Below are 25,203 nucleotides of genomic sequence, written 5' to 3'. Positions count from 1 at the left end.
TATTTGAGAAGGCCAAAGTAGGACAAGATCAATGTGGACTGAGAAGATCAGTGAGAAGCTGCAAGGAAGATTTATAAGGGATATGAAACGAGTAAAAACTGGAGAACAGAGACAAGAGAAAAAGACCTTTCAGGAATGAGCACTGAATTTATAGAGTTGAATGTACATATACATATTTTACTTGAAAGTATTCCTGAATTTAAAGTATTACTGAATGCCAGTTAAAAGATGTCTCATTGGGTGGTATCTGGTAACAGTTGATGGAATTAAATGAAACAAAACCTATCAACTAGCCAAAACCTATTTCTGCCAAACCCAGTCCATTACTTAGTCTATTTCACTTATGCATGGGCCTAATTTGTAGATCTGATCCAGATATTGGCTAAGAACCTAGTATGTGTCCAAGGCCATTTAAATTTCAGAAATTAAATTTATCATGATAAAATGCTTGAAAATTTATACTGCTATAGCTATTATGGAGTAGAAATAATATTTTTCAAAATTTAATTTATGTATGTTAAAAATATGACTATTTTTGTATTCCCTTCAAATTTCTCCTATGCAATTCTAAGAAAGTGTATGTTTTATAATCTTCACCCTAACACAATCATACAAAAAAATTTACTTACTATAGCTTTAAAAGCCAGTAAAATGAAGATATTTGCTTTAAAAGTTTCATTTCCTCTTTTTCTCTTTATTGGTCATAGAAGAATAAAGGCAGTAAAATTCTGAATCCTTTATCACTTTCCTATAAAAGCGGGGAAGGCTGAGCTGTGAGGTTAATATATCACCAACTTATATGAATGCTGACTATTCTATATAGGCAGATAGCTACATGATGTGATTTGAGGGTTCCTGGAAAGACTTCTGCCTTCTGCTCCAGCAGGGTAATAGTGCTAATAATCCAACCTATGGAGTCACTGTCTTGGGATAAAATATTATCATATTCCATGATTCTTCTGTTGAAATATTAAAATTGCTATGCCATTCTTAGTTATTAAGCATTTGCATGCAAGGACAGAGTCCCCCTTACCACCACACTATAGCTAGTTAAGCATAGGTCCCCAGGGAATGGAACACAGCCTAACTTGTTCTGGGAAAGTACAAACAATGGTTTTAGCATTAGAGTACTGCTTGCAGAGCCAGGTTATGTATGGGTACTGAAACAGAGACCTGTCAACATAAGAGTCTTCATTAAAGCATTAGGGGCAGGAAAAATAAAGGGCAAGAATGTTAAAAGGGTAACCAGGAGGGCTGCAAAGCAAACTTAGCCTCCCTCAAAATTTTCCCAAGGTCATTTCTAAATACATAACTAAACATTCTTGTTCCCCTTACTTTACAATTATCTTGGAGAGTTATGTAGGAGGCCATGTTATTCCAATGGGACAGATGGCTCTATAATAGGCCTAATTTCTATCTGTCATCTTTTCACTAAACCACATATACAGATCTCAAATTTGAAAGATCATGCAGAGGTATAACATTGACTCCAAATATGTTATCTTTTTATTAAAATCTTTAACTAAAGCCTTCTTACATTATCTTGATGCTTCATCAGTTTGGAAATTTGTTCTCCTTTCATTTCCATTTTCTTGACTAAATGCTCTAGTTCACATTCTATGTCTTCACAGACTGAATGACTTTCAGTCTCCTTCATTTGATTTAGTAGTTCTTTGTGCTCCCTATGAAAGAAAAGCAAATATCAAGTACTATTATGGTTTATATGTTATATGTCTTTGGTATAATTAAACAATATTCTGTTCAATCATAAATTTTTGCCAGTTAAATATTAATCTTCAAAGACAGTCTCTTTATGTAGGGTTATCTAATTAAATCTACAGTAAATATAAAAGGCTCTTGTGATTTGAGATTAGATAAATTTAGAAATATCCTAGACTTAGGGTCTTAAAGAACCTTAGAATAAAGTCCAAATTTTTGATACTCATAGCTAAATGTAATAAAACATTCTGATGTCCTTAGCTAAAAGTATTAAAGGATTCTCTTTAGTTCCAACTTTGGAATTCTTAATATAGGGTGTTTAGGAAGAATTACAGCTATAAAAGTATTTGCCTGAGAAATCCCTAGATTTGGTGATTGCCTACTACTGTCAAGAGAACTAGTTATATCTTCTACAGAGGTCTTATTTCAACTAGCTGGCTACCCAAATCTCGTATTGTCTGGGATTTTTGTTGAATATATATTTAAACTTGGGGCTTAAAATATGTATCCTATACAGAATCTTGTTTACTATGGATGCTTCAAAACTTATAATGCAGACCAGACAGAGTTTAAAACAAGAAACTGCTTTCCTACTTGTCTAATGAAATGCCACTTAATTAAAAAGATTATAAAAAGCAAAAGGAGAATCTTAATTATAAAAGCATTTGTGAGTTATAATTTAAGGTCACCTGACCCCATTTGTTAGGACAGTAATAATTGTCTATAAGTTCAGATCTTGGGAACACAGAAACTCCTTAGATTGGAAAAGCAGTAATTATACACAGTTGAAAATTTAAATACTATCAGTAAATACAATGAAAAATCAGTGGCAACTCTGCAGATGAAAGTAAGTCCCAATCTAAGTGAGGCCTTTAAGAATTTATAAGTGGCAGGGGTGCCTGGGTGGCTCAGTCAGTTAAGCGTCTGACTTCAGCTCAGGTCAGGATCTCATGGTTCGTGAGTTCAAGCCCTGTATCAGGCTCTGTGCTGACAGCTCAGGGCCTGGAGCCTGCTTTGGATTCTGTGTCTCCCTCTCTCTCTGCCCCTCTGTGCTCTGTCTCTCTCTCTCAAAAATAAACATTAAAACAATTTTTTTTAAGTTTAAAAAAAGGTAAAGAATTCATAAGTGGCATTGTTCTTAAGACTGAGAAGAAAAAAGATGCCGACATATCTTGCTACTTCTTCTGATAAAGAATAAAAATACTTACATACTCATTTGGTCCAGTTCACCTTGCATTGCCATCAAAAGTTCAGACAAATTGTCACAAATAGAAAGGGAATTTTTTGAGTCAGAAGGTTCAGCTTTACACTGGGCACTTGTTCTAGTAGGCTTGTAGAGACATCTAAGCTCAGTAACTTCAGTAGGTTTCCGAAGGATATGTGGCCCATAAGGTTGCATCATCTGCAGGAGGCTTTGCATACTTCTATTCACAGAATGGCCTGCACTGGCAGACTTTAGGGGAAAAGAAATAGCTGAGAACAATTTTAAATGACTCATGGTATTTAAATAGCACTTACAACAAAACGGGAGTGTGTCAGAACAAGTATCTTCATTTTTTCCTCTCTTACCTTCTCAGCCATAATAGGCAGTGATTCAAACTTGGAATAAATTTGCTGATGTGGTCCTCTCTTTAAACATTTAGTTTTCTAAATATTAACAAAGGAAAAAGAGTAAACAAAAAAATTTTTTTAAGACGTTTATGATATGAAGAAGTTTCGAAACTCAACAGTGAACAATCTGATTAGAAAGAAGCAAAAAATATGGATAGACATTTTGCTGAAAAGGTCATATGTACGGCAAATAAATACATGAAAAGATCTGCAGCACATTAGCCATTAGGAAAATGCAAGTTACAATGAAATATCACTACACAGCTAACAGGATGGCCAAAATGGAGAACAGTGACAACAACAAATGCTGGCAAACATACAGAGAAGCCAGATCACTCATGCATCACTTGTAGGAATACAAAATAATATAGCCACTTTGGAAGATAATTTGGAAATTTCTTGTAAAACTAAACATGTACTTCTCATATGACCTGGCAATTGTACTCTTGGATATTTATCCCAGAAAAATTAAAACCTACGTTCACACAAAAACCTATATGCAAATGTTCATAACAGCTTTATTTGTGATAGTCAAAAACTGAAAACGATCCAAATCTCCTTCAACAGGATCCAGCAAATATCAACACATTCTTTTTATTTCTGTGTAGTATTTCATGTTATAGATGTACTACAGCTTAATCACTGATAGCAAAGCAGGATGAGCTGGACCAAATAAGTATGTAAGTATTTTTATTCTTTATCAGAAGTAGCAAGATACGTAGGCATCTTTTTTTTTTCTCAGTCTTAAGAACAGTGTCACTTATGAATTCTTAAAGGCCTCGCTTAGATTGGGATTTATTTTCATCTGCAGAGTTGTCACTGATTTTTTATTGTATTTATTGATAGTACTATATTGTCAACTGTGTATAATTACTACTTTTCCAATCTGAGGAGTTTCTGTGTTCCCAAGATCTGAACTGACAGACAATTATTACTGTCCTTCTAACAAATGGGTTCTGGTGACCTTAGATTATATAAAACTGCTTCCAGGATCTATTGTATTGTTATCATCTGTTGTGTCATTTAGTGCCACTTTTATAAAGTATTGCAGAATACGTTTCTCTGAGTTTAGTACTAGGGGCAGCTTGAGGGAAGCCCTGGCCCCTCCCTCTGTGCCTGTGTCTGGCAGAGCCAGTGTGAGACAAAAAGACAATCCTTCCCTGTGCCTAGATAATCAAGAGTTTTGGTCCAGTCTTTGAGCACCCATTGAGAAAGTGAGGGGCCAGACAAAAAGCACAAGTTATGGGACTGAAATGGATTAATAAGAGTGATTTGGCCCATGACCCTGTAGCACAGTGTTCTGCAGGTCCTGTTGGGGAAGAAATGTTTCATCAGCAAGCCACAATTATGGGACCTAATGATGGCCCATATTGAGGCAGTGTATTCTTTTTGACAATTCGTTTTCCTATAGACTCTTCCTTGAAGCCACCTAAGGTTGCATTTACAAGAAGAATTTATCAATCAGTATTTTTTAAATATTACAGGATTGGTAGCATTTGCCTTGATATTCGAAGATCACAGTGATCTCCTGCTTTAATTATTTCTAAATTATCCATTTGTTCCCTGCTATATGATCCAAACCCAGATGACACCCTAGTGCCAGAGACTGCATGGATCTATAAAATAGAAGTACAACAGAGTATCCTGGAAATGGACTCAGAAGTATGCTATGTGATGCTACCTTAAAGTCAGAATAGCCTGCATTATAGCTGGAATAAACTTTAAATTACTGTTCCTTTTTTGATTTTCTTATCTGGCTACTCCCTTATCAGACTTCATCTTTTAAAATGTTATTTTTTGTTTATCTCCTTCCACTCATTTGCATACTCATCTGACAAAGACCAGCTTTAGACAACAACTGCTTTTAGAAACTAAAAAGTAGTTATAAGGGAACAGTTGCCCAAGATTCAGAATTGTTTTTTTTAAAAAGGAGCATGTGTATTATGTGGCCAGTGTCTTTACTCTAACTTGGTTATGAGACTAAAACCATCCTGCACTGCTCTAATACACTGAAGAAATCACCTGAGCGGGAGGGAGGTGGATGCTCGGTTGTCACATCAAAGGAAGCAGCATTATTCAAGTACCCATTCTTTTTTTAAACCTTCTACTGTTAGAGATACTTTATGCTCAAAAATGATGTGACTGGGGGGGCGCCTAGGTTGGTTCTGTTGCTTCAGGGTCCGACTTCAGCTCAGGTCATGATCTTGCAGTGCATGGGTTCAAGCCCAGCGTAGGGCTCTGTGCTGACAGCTGGGAGCCTGGAATCTGTTTCAGATTCTGTGTCTCTTTCTCTCTCTCTCTGCCCCTCTCCCACTTGCACTCTGTCTCTCTCTCTCTCAAAAATAAATAAACATTAAAAAAAACTGATGTGACTGGAGAAATGGTATTAATTTATGGCATCAGCAGAACAGAAAATGTGATGTATTTTATGCATGTTAATATAGGAATGACATGCTCTTGTTCTATAGAGAATGGAAACTGGAAGCCAAATACCCTTTGTATTCCAAAATGGGGTCTCAAACATTTTTAAATTTTCATTTAAATTGTTAGGAGACTTGGAGCTATTTGTTAATCTATCTTCCAATACACCATTTAATACAGCATTAAATAAATGATACAAGCTGTCAATGGATGAGTAATCAACTAATAGCTCTGCTAATAACTGATTTATTTTTCTTCAATAAAGTTGTACATACTGAAAAAAAAAAAGAGTTTAGAACTAGAAAAATGTCTGTCTCTCTGGAAAAACTGGAATGCTCATTGTTATTTCACAAAGACAGATATACTGACCGTTACATGCTCCTTTTTGCTTTGATTGTCGAGCAAGCTTGGAACTAGGTTTTGTGCTCAACTATGGATACTTTCTTTAACCTAGGTTTTATAGAATAGTCTATCCTCAAACCTAAAACCATCATCACTCAACTTATGATTTAATCCACATTTCATAGCATTATTGCATGCCTTTTATTACAAATCTCTTCAAATTCTTTTTGGAAATGGATAGATATAAATATTAGAAGAGTAAAGAAATAGACATTAGCAAATAAGAATAAAGTATCTGCCTACCTTTGAAGATTTCTTCTTCTCCTTGGAGCATTTTTTATTTGATACTGAAGACATTAAAATTCTACTGATTTCAAGTCCAGTTTGAAGCTACAATATTAAAGAACAAGCTTTATAAAACTGATTTTTAATAAGCTCTTCAAAGACATTATAATGAGAAATCAAGTCTCAGTTTATAAAGACAAAAATGCTTTCTGAGGAAGAAAACTCCAAATACTATTTTTTGTATGTGAAAGCTACTAAGTCTATTGATAATTACAACCATTTTCTGTTTATGAGAGAATGCATTACTTAATACACGTATACCAATCAACTGAAAATCTATATCAGGAATTCTTTCATAGATATATGTCAAAATTTCAAGACTACAAGACCTCTCTTGGCAGTGCATCCAAGTATATAAATATACTGGCTGACTTACTAAGAATTTCATTAGTATAGCAAAAAGAGACAAAACTAACAAGCAATGAAGCAGAAATTATAGGCTTCAGACAATGAAAAATAAGTATAATAAATAATCTGTGGTTTATTTTGATAAATAATATAATGCTCTATTTACTTCTGATGCTTTGTCCTGAAATAGCTTACGCTGATGTTCTTCTTCCTTAAGTTTTTCTTCTAAATGTTTAATCTTGCCCTGCAAAAGAACAAAAAAAACTGGGATTGTTATATAAAACCTAGAGTCAAATATCCTTTGTTCTTTTTCCAAATAGAGTCTTTGGAGTCTTAATTCTTAATAGTTCAGCAAATTAAACAGAAAGAAAGAAAAATAAAGGGCAAAAGATGCTAAGATTTTTCCTGGCTTCCTTCCTATGCTTCTTTATCTGCTATTACATATAAGAGGAACAAAGGGAAAGCAAAGAATGTACATGCAAAGACATTAACTTCCAGCAACAAAATTGTAATGATGAAACTTCTGAGGTCTAGAGGGTCAAACAATTATAGCTTGGGTCTCAGTGTTTCATTCAAAACATAGACAAATCACAATAAATTTCTACTGTGTGCATATTATAAGGGTGCAGTTGTTGGCAGAGGGAATTCATAGGAAGACATATAATAAATATAACATATAGAATATATCATAATAAAAAGCTTTTGTCCAGTGAAGGAAACAATCAACAAAACTAAAAGGCAACCTACAGAATGGGATAAAATATTTGCCAGTGACATATCTGATAAAGGGTTAGTATTCAAAATATACAAAGAACTTATAAAACTCAACACCACAAAAATGAATAATCCAAGTAAAGGGGTAGAAGACATGAATAGACATTCTTCCAAAGGAGATATCCAGATGACCAAAGACACATGAAAAGATGCTCAACATCACTTATCATCAGGGAAATGCAAATCAAAACTACAATGAGATATCACCTCATACCTGTCAGAATGGCTAACATCAACAACACAAGAAACAACAGGTGTTGGTGAGAATGTGGAGAAAGGGGAACCCTCTTGCACTGTTGGTGGGAATGCAAACTGGTGCGACCACTCTGGAAAACAGTATGGAGTTTCCTCAAAAAGTTAAAAATAGGGGTGCCTGGGTGGCTCAGTCGGTTAAGCGTCCGACTTGGGCTCAGGTCATGATCTCACAGTTCATGGGTTTGAACCACAAGTAGGGCTCTGTGCTGACTGCTCAGAGCTTGGAGCCTGCTTTGGATTCTGTGTCTCTCTCACTCTCTGCCTCTCCCCTGCTCGCATTTTGTCACTTTCTCTCTCAAAAATAAACATTAAAAAATTAAAAAAAAAAAAGTTAAAAATTGAACTACCCAGAAATTGCATTATTAGGTATCTAACCAAAGAATACAAAAATATTAATTCAAAGGGACACGTGCACCCCTATGTTTATAGCAGCATTACTATAACAGCCAAATTATGGAAACAGCCCAAGGGTTCACGACTGATGAATGGATAAAGAAGATGTGGCATGTGTATATACACAAACACACACACACACACACACACACACACACACACACACAGACACAGGAATATTACTCAACCATAAAAAAGAATGAAATCTTGCCATTCGCAATGATGTGGATGGAGCTAGAGAGTATAATGCTAAGTGAAAAAAGAGAAGGACAAATACCGTATGATTTCACTCATATGTGGAATTAAAGGAATAAAACGGGTGCCTGGGTGGCTCAGTTGGGTAAGCGTCCAACTCTTGATTTCGGCTTAGGTCATGATATTACGGTTTGTGAGATGAACCCCGCGTCAGGCTCTGCATTGACAGTGTGGAACCTGCTTGAGATTCTCTCTCTCTGCCCCACCCCTGCTCTCTCTCTTTCAAAATAAATAAACATTTTTAAAAAATAAATAAATAAAACAAATGAACAACAAAAAAAAAGAGAGATAAAGTAAAAAATAGGCTCTTGGGGAGCCTGGGTGGCTCAGTCGGTTGAGCGCCCGACTCTTGGTTTTGGCTCAGGTTGTGATATCAGGGTTGTGGGATCGAGCCCCATAACAAGCTCCGAGCTGAGCATGGAGCCTGCTTAAGATTCTCTCCCTTTCTCTTTGACCCCCTCCCCTGCTAGCACTCTCTCTCTCTCTAAAAAAATAAATAAAACAAATTAAAAAAAAAAAAGACTCTTAACTATAGAGAACAAACTGATGGTTAGCAGAAGGGAGATGGGGGGAGGGATGGAGGTGATGGAGATTAAGGAATACATTTGTTGTGATGAGTACCAGCTGATGTATGGAACTGCAGAATCACTATATTGTATACCTGAAACTAATATTACACTGTATGTTAACTAACTGAAGTTTAAATAAAACCTTAAAAAAAAAAAGAAAAACAATTTTGTGACAATGTATGCTGAAACTAATATAATGTTTTTTTCAGTTATAACTAAATTTTTAAAATATGAAAAAAGCATAAGATATGTTCCTTGTTATTTAACAGTTTACACTGTATGTAAGGAAATAAAAGTAATATGCATGAAACAATTAAACAACAAAACAATGAATATAATTTGACTCAGATTATATACACACTCATATATATATATATATGTATTTTATATATAATATACATATGTATTTCATCTTATATCCATGCTATGGTTCAGAGTGTGAAGACAGTACTATTTCAAAGGGAGAGCTTCCTGAGAATTGGAGAACTCAAGCAGGACCTGAAGAAGGTCTTATGAAATGAAGAAAATTTGGGTGGAGAAAGGAGAGGGCATTTCAGGATGGGATATAGGATAGACTTGACTGTAAGTGGTGAAAGTCAATCTTTTCAATATCCTTTAGGCAAATTATCTGACTAATGAAAATGTTCTGCCATTTCAGAAGAAGCCCAAATTACAATTTTACATCAAAAGGCAAGCTCATTCATGCCATGACAGAATGCATTAACTTTTTATCTCCACAGGCAGAAAATCATATCTGGATTACTAAGAGCTGTTAAAGAAGTTTTATAAATCAGATTTACTGTATATTCACACATAAGGCCAATAATGCTTAATACTAAAGATTTATTCCTGGCATCATCACTTCAAAGAAACAAATGGAAGCTTACCTCAGCAGTTTTCTGAGTTGCTGTAAGTTTAAAACATTCTTTTTCTAAGACATCAAGCTTTTCAAGTTTTGCTTGCAGCTTCATATGATCTTGCTCTTTTTCCCTTTGAAGCTGGGCCTGGAAAGGATAAAAACAAAACCTGAATTTGGCAAGTAATGCCAATGGCTCAAGAATAATACAACTTCTGAGAATTAAAGCACAATAAATCTGTCATAAGAAACATGTATATACATGTACATAGGTGCTTATGAGTAAAAAACAGAAAAATAAAAATACTTTTAAAAAACAAACATAATATTAAAAAATGAGCTATATTAGCATCAATGAAACAAACTCTTCTATGTATGTTAATATGACATTTCTACTAAGGAAAACATCATCAGTGAAACATATATTAAATAAACTGTTATTTGTAGGGTGACCAAACCTACACATTGATATATCTTTTAATTATAACACAGAAAATCAGCTATCAGAGAAATAAAGTATATAGAGAAACTGGAGAAAAGGAAAGTTATACATATATTTTCACATCTATACATTGTTTTGTAATGGTTATTTATTATCACACTAATGAAAGGTACTAATAATAGGGGCAACTGTGAGGAGGCAGGGGGTATATGAAAACTTTCTATACTGGCTGCTCAATTTTCTATAAACTTAACACTGCTCTAAAGAATAAAGAATATTAAAAAACAAAAAACTGAAACAAGCAATAAACAGTCTCAGTGACCTGTGGTCTAATATTCAACTGGCATTACAGAGGGAGAGAAGGAGAGAAGAATTATTCAGGCAAAAATAATTATTTGAAGTTATGATAATGGCTAAAAATTTATCATTTTTTAAAATGTTTATTTTTGAGAGAGAAAGAGACAGAGTGTGAGATGGGAGGGGGGGGCAGAGAGAGAGGGAGACACAGAATCTGAAGCAGGGTCCAGGCTCTGAGCTGTCAGCACAGAGCCTGACGCAGGGCTGGAACTCACAGACTGTGAGATCGTGACCTGAGCCAAAGTTGGATGCTTAACCAACTGAGCCACCCAGGAGCCCCCAAAATTTTCCAAATTTGATGAAAAATATTACTGGACAGATCCAAGAATAATAATAACAAATTAAAAAACCCAAGCAGAGTAAGTACAAAGAAAACCATATTTGGGCACATCATCATCAAATTACTAAAAACCAGTGATAAAGGGAAAACCTTAGAAGCAGTCTGAGAAGTGATGATTCATTATGCACAGAGGATGAAGATAAAAATTCTCATTAGAAACTATGAAATTCAGAAGACAATTGAGATCACATTTTAATGTGCTGAGAGAACAAAAGCTGCCAACTAGAATTTTATATCCAGTGAAAATATCCTTCACCAATAATAGTGAAGGAAGGACTTGTCCAGAAAAATATATGCTAAGAGAATTCTCAGCATACTTTTAAAGGATGTACTTTGGACTGAAGGAAATGACACCAGACATAAGATCATATCTACACAAAGAAAGAAAACATTGGAAATGGTAAAAATGTGAATAGATACGTATTCCATCTTATTTCTTTAAATTTTCTTTAAAGGACAACCTTTTAAAGCAAAAATAATAATGATGTAGCGTGAGTTTTATAACACATACAGAAATAAAATTATGAAAACTGTAGCACAAAGGGGACAAGTGGAAGCACACTGTAGTAAGGATTGTAATCATATTGAAATGTTTTAATACTAATTCTTGGCCAACTGGTTTAGTTAAAAACACATATTTTAACTTGTACAACAGCTACTACAAAGAGGAGAGAAGTATCAGGAGGAAGAGAAGTCAATAAAATTTAAAAAGAAATCACTAGAGAAGTTAGAAAATATTTTTTAGCTGAATGACAAGAAAAACACAAAACATCTGGGGTGCCTGGGTGGCTCAGCTGGTTGAGTGATCTACTCGTGATTTCGGCTCAGGTCATGATCCGAGGGTTGAGGGATCAAGCCCTGCATTGGGCTCCGCTCTGAGCCTGCCTAAGATTCTCTCTCTCTCTCTCTCTCTCTCTCTCTCTCTCTCTCTCTCTCCACCCACCCTTCCTCCCCTTTCTCTGTCTTGCTCTCTCTCTAAAATTAACAAAACAAAACAAAACATCAAACTCTGTGGGAGGCAAGTAAAGCGGTTAAGAGTGAACTCAGTAGCTTTCATCATAAAACGGCAACATTTAAGAGAAAGAATAAAAGTTTTAAAATCAATAAGGAAGGAAATAATAAAATGGAAATCAATTATGTAGGAAATAACAAAAAAACTATAAATAAAAAGCTATTTTAGTTATAAATAAAAGCTTAAATAAAAGTTTAGTATAAATAAAAGTTATAAATAAAAAGTTTGCAACAGATATAGGGGAAGGGAAGGAAAAGGAAAAAGAAGATAAAAACAGAGAGGGAGGCAAACCATTAGACTCTTAAATACATAGGACAAACTGAAGGTTGCTGGAGGGGGGTGGGCTAAATGGGTGATGGGCATTAAGGAGGGCACTTGTTGAGATGAGCAGTGGGTGTTATATGTAAGTAATGAATCACTAAATTCTACTCTTGAAATCAATACTACACTGTATGTTAACTAACTGGAACTTAAATTAACAAAAAGGAAAAAAAAGAAATGAAAAAAAGATGCTTTCTCAAAAAAAAATGTTGCTTTTTTGAAAAAAATCAATAAAATTTATAGAAGTGATAGGTAGATGGATAATTTTTAAAAGAGTAAAATTATAAATTAGTAATATCAGAAATGAAAGAAGAGACATCTCTAAAGACACAAAAAGAAACAGAAAATCCAAGTAGCCCTATATCTGGTAAATAAATTGAATTCATAATTTAAAAACTGTCCACAAGAATACTCCAGATCCAGATGGCTTCTACCAAATTTTAATTCTATCAAACACTTAAGGAAGAAATAACACTAGTCTTATACAAGGTCTTTCAGGAAACAGAACAAGAGATCTTTCCAAGTAATTTTACAAGGGCAACAAAACCATGACACCAGAACTAGACAGACATTATGAGAAAATTACAAAGATCCTTCAAAGATACAGTCACAAAAATACTTAGGCAAAAATTTAGCAAACTGAATCAAGCAATATAGAAAAAGAATAATGTATCAAAATCAGTTGGGGTCCATACCAAGAATGCAACATCGATTAACATTTGAAAATCAAATAATGTAACTTACCATATTAACAGAATAAAGGAGAAAAATCATATGACCCATCTGATGACATGCAGAAAAAGCAATTAACAAAATTCAATACTCATTCATGACAAAAACTTTCAGCAAACTAAGAACAGAAGGTAATTTCCACAACTTCATAAGGGAGAGCTACAAATAACCTATAGATAATATCATAATTAACAGTGAAACACTGGCATCTTTCCCCAAAGATCAGAAACAAAGCAAGGATGACAGTCTTTACTACTTCTACTTAAAAGTGTATTAGCTGTAATAGCCAGTGCAGTAAGGTGAAAAAAGGAAATAAAAGCCATAAAGATTGGAAAAGAAGAAATAAAACTGTTTTTATCCACAGATGATAGGATTATGTATACTGAAAATCCCTAAAAAATTGAAAACTACTGGAACAAACAAATTAGCAAGACTATATAGGATGCAAAGTCACACAAATATCAATTTTACTAGCAATAGAAAAATGGGAGGAAATGATACTGTTCATCATAGCATTAAGAAAACATTAAATTCTTAGAGATAAATTTAACAAAAGATGTGTAAGACCTCATTAAAAACTACAAACCACAACAAAGAGAAAGTAAAGACTGAAATAAACGGAGAATTACATCATGCTCATAGATTGAAAGATTAGATATTTTTGAGATGTCAATTTTCCTCCAAATGATCTCAAGATTTAACAAGACCACAGACAAAATCCCAGAAGACTTATTTTTTAGAAAATGCCACACTGAATATAAAATGTTTATAGAAGTGCAAAGGATCTATAATAACCACAATAATCTTCAAAAAGAACAAAGTGGGAAGATTTGCATTACTTGATTTCAAGACTTATTTTACAGCTACATGGTATACAGGGTCCCAGAAACAGACTTTATCTATATAGTCAATCAACCATACACAAAGCTGCCAATACAATTCAATGGGAGAAAGGATAGTATTGTAACGAATGGTGCTGGAACAACTGGACATCTACATGAAAAGAAATGTAACCTTCAACATTTTCTCTCGGCATACAAAAATTCCAGATGGAGCACACAGAAAAATGCAAACTAATAACTTCTAAAGAAAAATATTTTGGAAAACAGTTTAGAAGTTTCTTATAAAGTTAAACATGCACCTACCTGTGGCATCACAATTTTATTACTAGATATTTACCCAAAAGAAATAAAACATACATCCACAAAAGATTTGTACAAGAATATTCATAATAGCTTTATTCATCCTATCCCCAAACAGAAAACAAGCCAGATGTCAATCAAAATAAAAACAAATAGCAATCCCTACCCAAATAACACCAGCATTCTCCACAGAGCTAGAACAAACAATCCTAAAATTTGTATGGAACCAGAAAAGACCCCGAATAGCCAAAGCAATCCTGAAAAAGAAAACCAAAGCCGGAAGCATCACAATCCCAGACTTCAAGATGTATTACAAAGCTGTAATCATCAAGACAGTATGGTGCTGGCACAAAAACAGACACTCAGATCAATGGAACAGAATACAGAACCCAGAAATGGACCCACAAACATATGGCCAACTAATCTCTGACAAAGCAGGAAAGAATATCCAATAGAATAAAGACAGTCTCTTCAGCAAATGGTGCTGGGAAAACTGGATAGCAACATGCAGAAAAATGAACCTGGACCACTTTCTTACACCATACAGAAAAATAAGCTTAAAATTAATGATAGATCTAAAAGTAAGACAGGAAGCCATCAAAATCCTCAAGGAGAAAGCAGGCAAAAACCTCTTTGGCCTTGGCCGCAGCAACTTCTTACTCAACACGTCTCCAGAGGCAAGGGAAACAAAAGCAAAAAAGAACTATTGGGATCTCCCTCATCAAAATAAAAAGCTTCTGCACAGCAAAGGAAATAAGCAGCAGAACTAAAAGGCAACTGATGGAATGGGAGAAGATATTTGCAAATGACATATCAGATAAAGGGTGAGTATCCAAAATCTATAAAGAACTTATCAAACTCAACACCCAAAAACCCCCCACAAATAATCCAGTGAAGAAATGGGCAAAAGACATGAATAGACACTTCGCCAAAGAAGACATCCTGATGGCTAACAGACACGTGAAAAAATGCTCAACATCACTCATCACCAGGGAAATACAAATCAAAACCACAATGAGATACCACCTCACACTGGTCAGAATGGCTAACATTAACAACTCAGGCAACAACAGATGTTGGCGAGGATGCAGAGAAAGGAGAATCCTTTTACACTGCTGGTGGGAAAGCAAACTGGTGCAGCCCCTCTGGAAAACAGTATGGAGTTTCCTCAAAAAATTAGAAATGGAACTACCCTACGGCCCAGCAATTGCACTACTAGGTATTTATCCAAGGGATACAGGTGTGCTGTTTTGAAGGGGCACATGCACCCCAATGTTTATAGGAGCACTATTAACAATAGCCAAAGTATGGAAAGAGCCCAAATGCCCATCGATGGATGAATGGATAAAGAAGATGTGGTATACACACACACACAATGGAGTATTACTCGGCAATCAAAAAGAATGAAATCTTGCCGTTTGCAATTACGTGGATGGAACTAGAGGGTATTATGCTAAGCAAAATTCGTCAGAGAAAGACAAATACATGACTTCACTCATATGAGGACTTTAAGATACAAAACAGATGAACATAAGGGAAGGAAAGCAAAAATAGTATAAAAACAGGGAGGGATAAAAACATAAGAGACTCTTAAAAATGGAGAACAAACAGAGGGTTACTGGAGGGGTTGTGGGAGGGGGGATGGGTAAATGGGTAAGGGGCATTGAGGAATCTACTCCTGAAATCATCGTTGTACTACATGCTAGTTTGAATGTAAATTTTAAAAATAAAGCTAAAAAAAATAGTGTAAGAACAGGGAGGGGGACAAACCATAAGAGACTCTTAAATATAGAGAACAAACAGAAAGTTGCTGGAGGGGTTGTGGGAGGGGGGATGGGCTAAATGGGTAAGGGACATTAAGGAATCTACTCCTGAAATCATTGTTGCACTATATGCTAACTTGAATGTAAATTAAAAATAATAATAGTAAATTAAAAACAAAACAAAAACAGGGGCGCCTGGGTGGCTCAGTCCGTTAAGCGTCCGACTTCAGCTCAGGTCACGATCTCACGGTCCGTGAGTTCGAGCCCTGCGTCGGGCTCTGGGCTGATAGCTCGGAGCCTGGAGCCTGCTTCCGATTCTGTGTCTCCCTCTCTCTCTGCCCCTCCCCCGTTCATGCTCTGTCTCTCTCTGTCTCAAAAATAAAATAAACGTTAAAAAAAAACCAAAAACAAATAAGCAAATCATGCTTATATGTATGTAATAAATTCTATAAGCAATAAAAAGCAAAAGCTATTGATACAGACAACATGGATTAATAAAAAACTTTATGCTAAACAAGACAGTACATTTCCTATGATCCAATTATATGAAATTCTGAGACAGGCAAAAACTCTCAGGTAGAATAAATCAGCATAGTAGTTGTCTTGTTGGTAGGTGGGAGAAAGGAGGAAATATCTTGACAGAGATATGAGAGAATTTCTATTGTCTGATAGGGCTGTGGATTATGTACTTATTTATCAGATCTGTGCATTTTATATGTAAATTATAACTCAATAAAAACATTTAAAACTGTTAAAAGTCACTGATCAACAATACTTAGCTACAATAGGAATTTTGAGATTATTTTAGAAGATAAAATAAGTGAAGTTCATCAAGTGGTTGCTCCTCTGGTTGCTGTACCCTTATTTACACAACTCAGAATTGTCAGACTTTTACATTTTTTCCAATCTGGTGGATGTGCAATAGTATCTTGTGGTTTTAATTTGCATTTTCCTAGTTACTAATGAGAATGATAACTCTTTTATAAATGTATGACCATTTGTGATTTCCTTTTTCCTATACTGTGCCCATTTTTCTGCTGTTTAGTTACTTTTTTGTCTTGTTTAAGAAATCCTTCTCCATTCTTAAGTCATCAAGACATTGTTCTGCATTTGCTTCTAAAAATTACAAAGATTTCATGTAAATCTTAAATCCATCTGGAATTGATTTTTGTGTATAATGTAAGGCTGGCATCCAATTTCATTTTTTTTCTCACGTAGCTAATCAATTTTCCCAAAACCATTTATTGCAGTCTATCTTTTCTCCAATGATCTGCAATGGCACCCTTGTTGTATATAATTTCCATGTAAGTGAGTCTGTCCCTGAGTTTATTCTATTCCTTTATTCTGGCTATCCATCCATACAAATATGTAAATTTTGATAGCATTACAATGTGTTTCAACATGTAGTAGAGCAAGACCTCACCTTACTCTTCAAAATATTTGGGCTATTCTAGGATCTTTACTTTTTAAATTTTGGAGTCAACTTTTATAGTTCCTTGAAAAATATTAAATACTTGACCCATTAAAATACAGTATTGATTGGAAATGTTAACCATTCCATAACAATGCAAAAACCTTACAACACTTAATATTATATTTTAGTCTTTAATTTATTTTTAAGTAATCTCTATACCCAACATAGGGCTTGAACTCACAATCCTGAGATCAAGAGCTGCATGCTCTTCCAACTGAGCCAGCCAGTTGCCCCAAACCTTACAACACTTTAAACTACATTTACTCCTTCCTAATTTATAAACTATCGTTCTCATTAATTTTAATCTTTTATATAACTTTAAGCCACATAAAACATTATAATTGCTTGTATGCAATATTCATTTAGATTTATTCATACACACACACAGGCACGCACAATCTTTGTTGCTCTTCTTTTGTTCCTCATCTCTGACCTTCCATCTAAGATAATTATCCTTCTGTCTGAATAATGGCCTTTAGTGTTTCCTTTAGAATGGATCTCCATTCTAATGATCTCGGTCTCTGTTAGTCTTTAAATGTCTTTATTTCATCTTTATTTCTAAAGAATATTTCCCCCAGGTTTAGGATACTAGGTTGACAGGTATTTTCTTTTTAATAGTTAACTATACCAGTCCATTGTCTTCTGAATTCAGTACTTTCAGTTGAGAAGTCAGATGTCACTTTAATTGTCCCTTTGAATGTAATCTTTTATCCCCCAGCGGCTTTTAGGATTTTATGCCTATTATTCATTATGAGGTGTCTAGGTATATATTTCTTTTTATTTTTATTATTCCTGATTTAGCTTTATAGGTTTTATAGGTTTGGTTTTCTTGAATCTGTGGTGTGATTTTTTTAAAATCCCTTTTTGGAAAATTCTATCACTATCTCTTCAAATATTGCTTATGTCCCATTCTCTCTCCTTTCCTTTTGGAACTCTAATTACACATAAGTTTGACCTTCACACTCTAACTTATGCCTCTTGATCTATTTTCTGAATTTACTTTCATTTTGTCTCTTTGCTGATCTGGATGATTTTGCCTTCCCATTCACTGATTATCTCTTCCAATCTACTGCTGGATCCATCCATTCAGTTCAAATTTCAGATACCATAATTTTCAGTTCCATAATTTTTATTTGGTTCTTTCTCAAATCTGCTCTGTCATTTTATGGTTTTCAATGCTTTGTTGAAAATGTCAATCATCTTTTATCTCCTCGATCATAGCAAGTATAATTATTTTAAAGTCTATGTTTTTGTCTTTCAGAGCCAGCACCCAGTTGGAGCTAACTTGTAAGAGTGCTTATATAGTCTGTTATGTATGTTATTTCTTTTCATAGTGTCTTTTTTCCTTTAAGTATAATTTATTTAAATTCCAATTAGTTAATATACAGTATGCTAGTTTCAGATGTACAATATAGTGACTCAGTAGTTCCATATAACACCCAGTACTCATCACAACAAGTGCACTCCTTAATTCTCACCACTTGACCCATCTCCCCACCCACCTCTCTTCTGGTAACCATCAGTTTTCTCTACAGTTTAGAGTCTTTTTCTTGATTAGTATCTCTCTTTTCCCTCCTTTGCTCATTGGTTTTGTATCTTAAATTCCACAGATGAGTAAAATCATATGGTATTTGTCTTTCTCTGACTTACTTTGCTTAGCATTATACTCTGTAGCTCCATCCATATCATTACAAATGGCAAGATTTCATTCTTTTTTATGGCCAAGTAATATCTCATTATATATATAGACACACAAACACCCAAATCTTCTTCGTCCATTTTTCAGTCAAGGGACACTTGAACTTTTTCTATACTTTGGCTATTGTACATAACGCTGCTATAAACATAGGGTGCATGTATCCCTTTGAATTAGTATTTTTGTATTCTTTGGTTCAGTACCTAGTAGTGCAATTGCTAGATCGTAGAGTATTTCTATTTTTAACTTTTTGAGGAGACCCCATACTATTTTCCACGGTGGTTACACCAGTTTGCATTCCCACCAACAGTGTAAGAGGGTTCCCCTTTTTCCACATCCTCGCCAACACGTTTCTTGTGTTGTTGATTTTAATCATTCTGACAGATGTGAGGTGATATCTCGTTGTAGTTTTGATTTGTATATCCCTGATGATCAGTGATGTTGAACATCTTTTCACATGTCTGTTGGCCATCTGGATATCTTCTCTGACATAATGTCTATTCATGTCTTCTATCCATTTTTTAATTGGATTATTCATTTTTGTAGTGTTGTGTTTTATAAATTCTTTGTATATTTTGGATACTAACCCTTTATCAGATATGTCATTGACAAATATCTTCTCCCATTCTGTAGGCTCCGTTTTAATTTTGTTGATTGTTTCCTTCATTGGGCAGATCTTTTTATTTTGTTGAAGTCCCAATAGTTTATTTTGCTTTTGTCTCCCTTGCCTCAGGAGATATATCTAGAAAGAAGTTTGCTATGGCCAATGTCAAATAGGTTACTGCCTGTGTTCTCCTCTAGGTTTTAATGGTTTCCTGTCTCACATTTAGGTCTTTAATCCATTTTGAATTTATTTTTGTGTATGGTGTAATAAAGTGGTCCAGTTTCATTCTTCTGTGTGTTGCTGTCCAGCTCTCCGGACACCATTTATTGATGAGACTATCTTTTTTCTGTTAGATATTCTTTCCTGTTTTGGCAAAGATTAATGGACTATATAGTTGTGGGTTCATTTCTGGGTTTTCCATTCTGTTCCATTGATCTATGTGTCTATTTTTGTGCCAGTACCATACTGTTTTAATCACTATAGCTGTGTAATATAACTTGAAGTATGGAATTGTGATGCCTCTAGCTTTGCTTTCCTTTTTCAAGATCGCATTGGTCTTTTTGTGGTTCCATACAAATTTTAAGATTGTTTCTTCTAGCTCTGTGAAAAATGCTGTTGGTATTTTGTTAGAGACTACATTAAATGTGTAGATTGCTTCGGGTAATATAGACATTTTAACAATGTTTGTTTTTCAGTTTATTTCTGTCATCTTCAATTTCTTTCATCAGTGTTTCATCAAGGAAGAAATAAAACTTCTAATATTTGCAGATGACATAATACTTTATATAGAAAACCTGAAAAGACTCCATGAAAATAGTGCTAGAACTGATAAACAAATTCAGTGAAGAAACAGGATACAAAATCAATGTATAGAAATCTGTTGCATTTTTTTTTCAGGTTTTATTTTATTTTATTTTTTTAATTTACAGTCACGTTAGTTAGCATAGGAGTGCAACAATGATTTCAGGAGTACATTCCAGTGATTCATCCCCTATGTATAACATACAGACCTCATCCCAGCAAGTGTCTTCTTTAATGCCCCTTAAAGAAGGGCATTTAGCACATCCCTCCTCCCACAACCCTCCCAGCAACTCTGTTTGTTCTCTATATCCAAGTGTCTCTTATGTTTTTATCCCTCCCTGTTTTTATACTATTTTTGCTTTCCTTCCCTTATGTTCATCTGTTTTGTATCTTAAAGTCCTCATAGGAGTGAAGTCATATATTTGTCTTTCTCTGACTGACGAATTTTGCTTAGCATAATACCCTCTAGTTCCATCCACGTAGTTGCAAATGGCAAGATTTCATTCTTTTTGATTGCCGAGTAATACTCCATTGTGTGTGTGTGTGTATACCACATCTTCTTTATCCATTCATCCATCGATGGGCATTTGGGCTCTTTCCATACTTTGGCTATTGTTAATAGTGCTCCTATAAACATTGGGGTGCATGTGCCCCTTCAAAACAGCACACCTGTATCCCTTGGATAAATACCTAGTAGTGCAATTGCTGGGCCGTAGGGTAGTTCCATTTCTAATTTTTTGAGGAAACTCCATACTGTTTTCCAGAGGGGCTGCACCAGTTTGCTTTCCCACCAGCAGTGTAAAAGGATTCTCCTTTCTCTGCATCCTCGCCAACATCTGTTGTTGCCTGAGTTGTTAATGTTAGCCATTCTGACCAGTGTGAGGTGGTATCTCATTGTGGTTTTGATTTGTATTTCCCTGGTGATGAGTGATGTTGAGCATTTTTTCACGTGTCTGTTAGCCATCAGGATGTCTTCTTTGGCGAAGTGTCTATTCATGTCTTTTGCCCATTTCTTCACTGGATTATTTGTGGGGGGTTTTTGGGTGTTGAGTTTGATAAGTTCTTTATAGATTTTGGATACTCACCCTTTATCTGATATGTCATTTGCAAATATCTTCTCCCATTCCATCAGTTGCCTTTTAGTTCTGCTGCTTATTTCCTTTGCTGTGCAGAAGCTTTTTATTTTGATGAGGGAGATCCCAATAGTTCTTTTTTGCTTTTGTTTCCCTTGCCTCTGGAGACGTGTTGAGTAAGAAGTTGCTGCGGCCAAGGCCAAAGAGGTTTTTGCCTGCTTTCTCCTTGAGGATTTTGATGGCTTCCTGTCTTACTTTTAGATCTTTCATTAATTTTAAGCTTATTTTTGTGTATGGTGTAAGAAAGTGGTCCAGGTTCATTTTTCTGCATGTTGCTATCCAGTTTTCCCAGCACCATTTGCTGAAGAGACTGTCTTTATTCTATTGGATATTCTTTCCTGCTTTGTCAGAGATTAGTTGGCCATACGTTTGTGGGTCCATTTCTGGGTTCTGTATTCTGTTCCATTGATCTGAGTGTCTGTTTTTGTGCCAGCACCATACTGTCTTGATGATTACAGCTTTGTAATACATCTTGAAGTCTGGGATTGTGATGCTTCCGGCTTTGGTTTTCTTTTTCAGGATTGCTTTGGCTATTCGGGGTCTTTTCTGGTTCCATACAAATTTTAGGATTGTTTGTTCTAGCTCTGTGGAGAATGCTGGTGTTATTTGGGTAGGGATTGCACTGAATACGTAGGTGGCTTTGGGTAGTGTCGACATTTTAACAATAATTGTTCTTCCAATCCAGGAGCATGGAGTATTTTTCCATTTTTTGGTGTGTCTTCTTCAATTTCTTTCATAAGCTTTCTATAGTTTTCAGTGCATGGATTTTTCACCTCTTTAGTTAGGTTTATTCCTAGGTATTTTATGGTTTTGGTGCAATTGTAAATGGGATTGAATCTTTGATTTCTCTTTCTGTTGCTTCATTATTGGTGTATAGGAATGCAACCGATTTCTGTGCGTTGATTTTATGTCCTGTGACTTTGCTGAATTCATGGATCAGTTCTAGCAGTTTTTTGGTAGAATCTTTTGGGTTTTTCAGATAGAGTATCATGTTGTCTGCAAAGAGTGAAAGTGACTTCCTCCTTGCTGATTTGGATGCCTTTTATTTCTTTGTGTTGTCTGATTGCTGAGACTAGGACTTCCAACACTATGTTGAATAACAGTGGTGAGAGTGGACATCCTACATCCTTGTCTTGTTCTTGACCTTAAGGGGAAAGCTCTCAGTTTTTCCCCCTTGAGGATGATATTAGTGGTGGGTCCTTCATATATGGCTTTTATGATCTTGACGTATGATCCTTCTATCCCTACTTTCTTGAGGGTTTTTATCAAGAAAGGATGCTGTATTTTGTCAAATGCTTTCTCTGCGTCTATTGAGAGGATCATGTGGTTCTTGTCTTTCTTTTTATTAACGCGATGTATCACATTAATTGATTTGCAGATATTGAACCAGCCCTGCATCCCAGGTATAAATCCCACTTGGTCATAGTGAATTATTCTTTTAATGTATTGTTGGGTCTGGTTGGCTAGTATCTTGTTGAGGACTTTTACATCCATATTCATCAGGGAAATTGGTCTGTTGTTCTCTTTTAGTGGGGACTTTGGTTTTGGAATCAAGGTAATGCTGGCTTCATAGAATGAGTCTGGAAGTTTTCCTCCCATTTCTATTTTTTGGAACAGCTTCAATAGAATAGGTGTCAACTCTTCTTTAAATGTTTGGTAGAATTTCCTTGGAAAGCCATCGTGCCCTGGACTCTTGTTTTTTGAGAGATTTTTGATTACTAATTCGAAGAAATCTGTTGCATTTCTATACACCAATAATGAAGCAGCAGAAAGAGAAATTAAGGAATCAATCCCATCACCAGTGCACCAAAACCAGTAAGATACCTAGGAAAAAACCTAACCAAACAGGTCAAAGACTTGTACTCCGAAAACTACAAAACACTAATGAAAGAAACTTTCATAGTGTCTTAATTCCTTCTGCCTGGGTATGTTTGACTGAAAGTTTTTCACTGTGTCAAAGAAATGTTTGTAGAAATAATTTCAGATCCCTAGGAACATTAGCTATCCAGGATGACTTCAATCCAATTTCAAAGACTAAGATTTTCTGGATTACTCTGATCGATTAATCTGGGTTGTTTTCTTTCTTGTTCATCCCTACAAAGCATTCAGAGCACAATGGATCTATCAGGGTTCCTACTCTTGCTAGGCCCTGGAATCTAACTTCAATTTCTTTAGCCCCATAGCTTTGAAAAGCATTATCTGGCCCCTCATTTGAATCTCTGGAATCAGAAATGCCCTAAGAAGGATAGGGCCTGAAACTAGCCTCTCTAGAGGCCAACCTCTTTGGATGTGAGTCTACACCCATTAATTTTTAATTGGTGATTTTTCATCACTTAGTTAACTCTCCAATGCCTTTATGTATTTTTTCCCTTTCTTCCTTTCTTCCTCCCTCCCTGTCTCCCTTCTTTCCTTCTTTTTTAATATCTTGCCTAGTTTTTCTTGTTTCCTTCTACAGAAAGCTTAGTCCAATGACCCAGTCAGCTTCAATGTAAGTGGAAATCTCAATATAGCTCTTTATCCTACTTAAGATTATAATACAATCTTCCCATAACATTATTCTCCCAAAACATATTAAATTATATTTTATTCATATAAAAATATGTTCACCTGTTGCTCTAGGATCATATTCTTCTCTCGCTCTACATTGAGAACCATTCTCTTTGTATATTCTAGTTGCTTCTCTAGAAGAGTACAGCGAGACTGGGCAGAATTTAACTGTATCGTAATATCTGTGAGAAAGAAAAAGTAATAATGTGTTGATTATCACATAGATTACAGGTTTGGCTATCATGAGAAATACATTATGTAAATTCAATCAAGACCTAGAAGTTCAAGAAATCTTTAGTTCTAATACTGGCTCTCTAAGAGTTATGGACACACATTTTGTGAATTTCTCATTAAGTACATATAACTAGTTTAACACTGTCTCCCCCTAAAGATCCACAGGGTACACTTATGAAAGAGTAAGATGTCAGTGACTTACTTGTGGGATGATAGAAATCCTGGATGTTCCTGGGAAATGACAGAGGACCTAAAGTCTCTTTCTTATCTATATAGTTTTCTCTTTCAGGAAACTCGGGTATATGCATTTTACCATTCCCATTTCCTCTACTCTTGACTACTGACAGCATAGTTAATGTCCTAAGAAGTAATCCCTTCTAATCCTTTAGTATTTTACTTTCCTCAGCAGTTTCTTCCACTTTTGTCCAATTACCTCAGAAAAATTTTTCTCATTTCTTCACTCTTTTTGTAAGTTGACACACAATTTGAACCTTATTTATGATAGTGAATGTAGTACAAGGGAAAAGAAAGTTACACATTATAAAGTAAACTTATATAAATAACTTACTTTTTTTTTTTTTTGAAAATTTTTATGTTTATTTTTGAGAGAGACAGAGGGCAAACAGGTGAGGGGCAGAAAGAGAGGAAAACACAGAATCCAAAACAGGCTCCAGGCTCCGAGCTGTCAGCACAGAGCCAGACGCAGGGCTTGAACTC

General features: G+C 35.2%; 1 protein-coding gene and 1 pseudogene across 6 annotated transcripts in view; one reads left to right on the top strand and one right to left on the bottom strand.

Moving 5' to 3' along the window:
• The window catches only part of CEP57L1 (centrosomal protein 57 like 1), a 75,262-nt gene that overhangs the window by 713 nt on the left and 49,346 nt on the right, over window positions 1–25,203 (bottom strand). For 5 of the 6 annotated variants that reach the window (XM_042939521.1, XM_042939524.1, XM_042939520.1 and 2 more), the window contains 7 exons: window positions 24,313–24,434; window positions 9,920–10,036; window positions 6,953–7,030; window positions 6,397–6,483; window positions 3,289–3,366; window positions 2,928–3,172; window positions 1,538–1,682 (listed from right to left, as the gene is read on the bottom strand). In XM_042939521.1, coding sequence (XP_042795455.1) covers window positions 1,538–1,682; window positions 2,928–3,172; window positions 3,289–3,366; window positions 6,397–6,483; window positions 6,953–7,030; window positions 9,920–10,036; window positions 24,313–24,434 — 872 coding nt within the window. Of the gene's footprint in view, window positions 1–1,522; window positions 1,683–2,927; window positions 3,173–3,288; window positions 3,367–6,396; window positions 6,484–6,952; window positions 7,031–9,919; window positions 10,037–24,312; window positions 24,435–25,203 lie in introns of those variants that run through there. The other variant, XM_042939525.1, reaches the window with a different exon arrangement.
• LOC122220252 lies at window positions 4,573–5,005 on the top strand (annotated as a pseudogene).

The sequence above is a fragment of the Panthera leo genome, chromosome B2, assembly GCF_018350215.1.
Source record: "Panthera leo isolate Ple1 chromosome B2, P.leo_Ple1_pat1.1, whole genome shotgun sequence".
Taxonomy (NCBI): Eukaryota; Metazoa; Chordata; class Mammalia; order Carnivora; family Felidae; genus Panthera; species Panthera leo.
This window is presented reverse-complemented; position numbering and strand designations above follow the sequence as displayed.